General features: G+C 56.7%; 1 protein-coding gene across 2 annotated transcripts in view; it reads right to left on the bottom strand.

Moving 5' to 3' along the window:
• Positions 1-263: 263 nt before the first annotated feature.
• Positions 264-5,611, bottom strand: part of PARVG (parvin, gamma) — a 36,368-nt gene continuing 31,020 nt past the window's right edge. For both annotated transcript variants that reach the window (XM_011984020.1, XM_011984019.1), the window contains exons 13-14: positions 1,100-1,172; positions 264-602 (exon numbers count right to left, since the gene is read on the bottom strand). In XM_011984020.1, coding sequence (XP_011839410.1) covers positions 493-602; positions 1,100-1,172 — 183 coding nt within the window. In that variant the 3' untranslated portion in view covers positions 264-492. The remainder of the gene's footprint in view (positions 603-1,099; positions 1,173-5,611) is intronic.

Genomic DNA, 5,611 nt, shown 5'->3' with positions numbered 1-5,611 from the left:
GAACCATGCCGGCTCCTGCCTCGGAGGGTGACTCTGGGGCCCATCATCCCAAGTGAGAAGCAGGCCAGTGTGGGGACCCGGGCTGGAAAGGTTAGGGTCTGGGGCTGTGGGCCCTGTCCCTGTGAGCCTCCAGCCCCAAGTGATGCCACCTCTCTGGGCTGTCACTAGCCTGGGCCCAGAGGCTGATGTGACCCACACTCACCCCACGGGAGGGAGGCTGTGGGTTTAAGGGCCCTCCGCAGGGCCCTGGCAAGTTCCCAGAATCCCTCCCAGAAATACTTTTATTAAAATAAACTGAGCAAGGCCAGGCAGCTCAAAATGATCCACACAAGGGGGTTCAGAGATCATCTGATGATGGAGACAGGAGACAGGGTGGGAGGGAAGCGGGTCACGAATGCACAGGAAACAGCGGGACTGTGGGAGGAACCCCTGCGGCCTCGGGCCCTCCAGCTGAGCTGATAGGCAGGCTCTGGGCTTTGGGGGTAGTGAGGGTCAATTCGGGGCTCCACGGGGCGTACTGTCCCTGTGTGCTTTCTGTGTGTGCTTGCAGAACAGGCCATAGAGCACCCGCAGTGTGCTCTTGGCATCCTTGTTCACGATGTCTGTGGACCAAAGGAGGGCAGGGCAGCTGGTCAGGCCTGGGTGGCAGTGACCGACCATCCCGGTGTGCCCTGCACTGAGGGGTTTCCTGGCATTCAGGATTTCAGTACTAACACCGGGAGAATCCCTGGAAACCAGGACAGCTGGTCACCCCAGGCCTGAGTCCCATGCCCGCTGCGTGACCTGCCTCCTCCTCCTGGCTAGTCTTCCCCTGAACCTTCCTGTGGTGCCTCCAACACAGCAACTTCTCAAGGTCTGGCTTCTCTGGACAGCCTGTCCCCAGAGACCTTGGTCTCCCCCACGCCAGGACCTCCTCCTCTGGGGCTGCAGTACCCCCTTCCCAGGAAACCTTGGCAAGCACCCATTCTCCACCCCTGCCAGGCAAGAGGACTCTGCCAATGCGTGCTCATCCCCCAACGCCCTGCACCCTGTTCTGTGGCTCTCGCACGAGGCGGCCACCCAGGGCTGGCCACCATGTGGGCATCTGCCATGCACTCACCTTCAGGGCTGACGGGACAGCTGAGCAGGCCCTCATCCTTCAGCAGCTCCAGCGCCAGGGTGACGTTGTGAAGCTATGATGACAAGGCCCTGTCAGATGTGGGCACAAGCAGCAGCCCCAGGCCAGGCCCTGGGTCCCAAGTGCCAAGCCCTTCCTGTTGTCTACGATGTCCATCATGAGCCCAAACTCCCTACAGCCCCCAAGGATGGGGAGCTCACTCCGTCACACAAACAATCCATGCCTCATTCCTCAGCCACTCACAGGCCCCACTCTGAGCAGGTGCTATACCACACTGGGAACACACATGCATCCAGGGGCCACTGCCATTGAAAAAGACAATCACCAAAGAGGATACCCAGTAGGGATCAGGGAAGGCTTCCTGGTCGAGGTGATGCCTGGTTGTGAGTCCTGCCAGGCAGGGAGAACTACCCAGGGAAAGGAGCAAGAGCCTGGGGTGGCAGATCCCCTTTGAGAACAGCTGTTTCCCAGGGCAAAGCACAGTGAAGAAATCGAGGCTCGGAGGAACCAAGGGGCTCACTGGAGCTCACGAAACAGAAAGTGCTCAAACCAGTCTGCCCACAGGAAGCAGACTGGAGACTGGAGTGGTCCCCACCCAGCTGGCTGTCCTTTCCACCACCCCTTGCCTGGGGTGCAGTCTCAGAGAAGGCCCCCTTTAGAGGTAGAGGGCGCCTGAGCATCAGTCAGGTCCCCCAGGGGTTCATTGCTCAGTTTGGTCCCTGCCTGGGGCCTCCTTTCGCTCATCTGCAAAGTGGGCTTACCACAGTTCCCCTGTGCCTTGCTGTAGGATATGGTGAGAGCGCAGGAGCCCTGCCGGCCCTCCCGCAGTGGGTCCCCTCCCTTCCCATTCTAGCTTCTCCCTTGGGCCTCATCTACAACCAGAGTAGGTCCCAGCCCTTTGCCTTAGGGCAGCAGCCTGGTGTGGGTGAAGAGGGACGAACTCCTGGTTCACTGTGACCTCAAACAGGTCCTCCCTTCTGCCTTAGCCACCAGTAGATATACTAGAGGGGCTGGACATCCCAGCCCACGGGTCAGCCGTGCGTGGTCCCATTCCCTCCCTATCTGCCTGGCCACAGCAGTCCCACCAGGGCAGGGCAGTTCCCATGACAACCCAGCCAGGGGCCAAGAAGCCAGGTTGGCTGAGCGTTGGATGAGCAAGGCCAGGCAAGACTCATCCAGAATGCCAGCCTGGCCCAGGCCACCCTCAGCCATCTCCTGGAGGGCCCGAGCAAGAGGACTCTTGGGATCTAGCTTGGATATCTGTGCACTGCCACCCCCACCCCTGCCACTAAGTGTCTGACCTCAGACAAGTCACACATCCTGGCTGGGCCTCAGCTGCCTCATCTGTGTCATGCGGATGATGCATCTGTCTGCCTGCCTCTCCAAGGCTGCCATGTGCGTTCAATGTGATGACGGACACAGAATTGAAGCCACAAAGCAAGACTTGAAGGGGAGGATGATGAAGGCACAGGAGCCGGAAGTGGGTTAGCAGAGTCCTTCTCCACTTGGGGACACGAAGATGGAGGGCAGGTCCCAGATGGAAAGGAGTGTATGGGCAGGGTGCCCAGCAGCAGCAGCAAGGCCGCTCCTCTATAGTCAGCCAACAAGGAGAAATGGGCCAGGCACGTTGGCTCATTCCTGTCATCCCAGCACTTTGAGAGGCCAAAGTGGGCAGATCACCTGAGGTCAGGAGTTCAAGACCAGCCTGGCCAACACGGTGAAACCTTGTCTCTACTAAAAAATACAAAAATTAGCTGGGTGTGATGGCACAGGCCTATAATCCCAGCTACTTGGGAGGCTGAGGCAGGAGAATTGCTTGAACCCAGAAGGCGGAGGTTGCAGTGAGCCGAGATTGCACCATCGCACTCCAGCCTGGGAGACAGAGTGAAACAAAGGCTATCACACGGAGCCAATGCTGCAGCACGCTGCAGGTGCCAATGCGGGGTGAAGCTCTGAGGCTGTCCAGACCAAGATGGATGGGAAGCTCTGAGTGGACAGACCAGAGCATCACCGGAAGTTCCCATCACTGTGTCCCCAGTTCTTCCTCCTAGCCTGGAATATTCTGGGAAACTAGGGTTGCAATTGTTGCTATTGCTCACATTCTCATTATGAATATTATTTGCAGTTACATGGAGAGTAAATGTCGGAGGGAGAACAAGACCCTGAGAAACCTGAGGTTCTAGATTCCACACTGTGCTCTCCTGCCTCAAAGCCCCGCCTTTGATATACTCAGTGAGTCAGAATCTCCCAAACTGTGATCTAGGATGGACAGGAAATGGGATATCTGTGGCCAAACATTTTTAGAAACTGATGGATTAAATAAAATAATATGGAAGTCCTTCACTGCAGGACTTATCAGAACCTTGAACGTGTTAGTAGGTCTCATGAACCTTCAAGACTAGACATGTTTCCCCAAGTTATTTATTCATACATAGAACCCCTTTGTCACAGAGCACCTCCTGGGACCAACGTTTTCGAATAACTTTGTTCATTCACTTATTTAAAAAATACTTGTCATCTACTATGTACTAGCCATCTACTCTGTACTAGCCAAAACAGAACAGACCCCCTGCCCTCATGGAGCTTATGCTTTGGGAACGGCTATCAACACTGAAAATTATGACATCTGCTTCTGTTTGTCACACTCCTCCTCAATGACACTGAATCCGAACAAAAGATCATCTCCCAGAAGAGCCGACCCTGACTGCAGGGCTAGCTCACGATGTTCTGTCCAGAGATTTTTCTTCCATGTGCGGTTTGAGATGAAGATAAAACTACCACCTTCCACGGAGCCGAGAGAAGGTTACAACCCGGGAGGATGCGTGCAAATCCTCCTGGGGAAGAATAATTTAATGTGGAAGGACGCCAAGGATTCCTGGCTCCAGGGATTTGATTTCTGGGAGCAAATGATCCTCTCTCCCCCCGTCCTTAACTTCCGTGCCCATAACGAATGACTATCTCACATAAACACCATCCGCAGAGAGGGTCTGAGAATGAGAAATCCAATTTCAGGAGGCTACTCTGCCAAGATAAAAGCTCCACAGGGGCCCACCTTCAGCAAGGGCTGTGTTCCCGCCCTCCGCAGCTGACGACCTCTCAGCACTTCGATTACACATTCCTGCAGCAGACATTGCCCACAATATGCTGTAAAAATTCATTCTTGGGGTCTGAGCTAAGAGGCTGCTGCTCTTCCCCCACATCTAATCTGACTCATATTCAGAAGTAGGTTCTAAAATCAGTGGATTCAGCAAAGCGGCTGCACACAGCAACATGGAAGTCTGCACGTTTGTTCCCATCTTGTAACTGGGGCTTGGATGGTGCAACAGATTGAGCAGAGGCCCTGCAGCCCAGGGGCGCCCCAGAGCGGCTCCGAGCTGGGTTCCGAGCCCCAGGCCCTCAGCCCACAGGTGGTCCCGCCTGCCTCCTTCCTCCACCTTCTCTCCTCACCACTCACATTTCAGTGCCTTGCCTTCCCGAGGCAGGCGCAGAACCCAGTCTCAGCCTTGGCTTCAACCCCACCGAGCCCTGGCACCCTCCATCTCCCAGGGGCTCACGCTGGCTCCACAGGAGGGAAACAGGGAGGTCCCTAACTCACTGTGTGCTCTGGGCCAGGCTTCTGTGCCTCTCTGAACTGTTTCCTCTGTGGAAATGGGGATGGGAAGAGTTCCTAACTCCAAGACCCAACATGAGGACTTGCTAGCACATTTGTCCACACTGCCTGCGGGAGATCCCACCATCGGCCCAAGTCTGCGCCCACACACTTTAGCAGGGCTGTCCCACATCACTGCCAAGGCCACAGGGCCTGCTCCAATGGACGTGGCAGCCTGCCCATTCCAAGCCAGGGCCTCATGCCTTCTGTCTGGTCTCTCGTGTGTCTGCCATTGCCAGGAGGAAAGCGTGCCCGGGCCAGCTGCTGGTCCCAGGAGGAACATGGCAGGCTGTGGCACAGAGCCGAGCCACCCAGCCACGGCAGCCTGATCCCCATCCAGTCCTCGGAGGAGTGACAAAGTCTAACTGAGCCTCCAGCAGCTAAACTCAGTCGACCTGCCGGTCCGTGGGAAGACATGAGTGTGGTTTTCAGTCCCTAGGTTTTCGGGTGGTTTGTTAAGCAGCATGTCTGTGGCAGCGGCTGGCCGATGCGGCTCCTCCGAATGGAAGAAGCTAGGAAGCAAGCAGCGGCCACTCTGCCTGCCACGACCACCAGGACCGTAGACACTGACTGCCCCGGCCTCGCTGCTCTGACCCAGCATCCAGCTCTTGGGAACCAAGTCCAGAGCCCCTGGCCTCCAGGGAAGATGGAGATCACACCCACTCAAGATGCATCCCCGCTGGGGCGAGGGACACGGCAGGCTGCGGGCGGTAGGCTGTCCTGGCATGAGGCTGCCACTGAGCAGCTGGGTGGTCCTGGGTAAGCCTCTCGGGCTCCAGGCTCCTCTCTGTAAAATGGAGATGCAACCCTGCCCCGCCCTCACAGGGGCATGGAGGTAGGATGGC

The sequence above is a fragment of the Mandrillus leucophaeus genome, unplaced genomic scaffold, assembly GCF_000951045.1.
Source record: "Mandrillus leucophaeus isolate KB7577 unplaced genomic scaffold, Mleu.le_1.0 Scaffold26, whole genome shotgun sequence".
NCBI classification, from domain to species: Eukaryota; Metazoa; Chordata; class Mammalia; order Primates; family Cercopithecidae; genus Mandrillus; species Mandrillus leucophaeus.
This window is presented reverse-complemented; position numbering and strand designations above follow the sequence as displayed.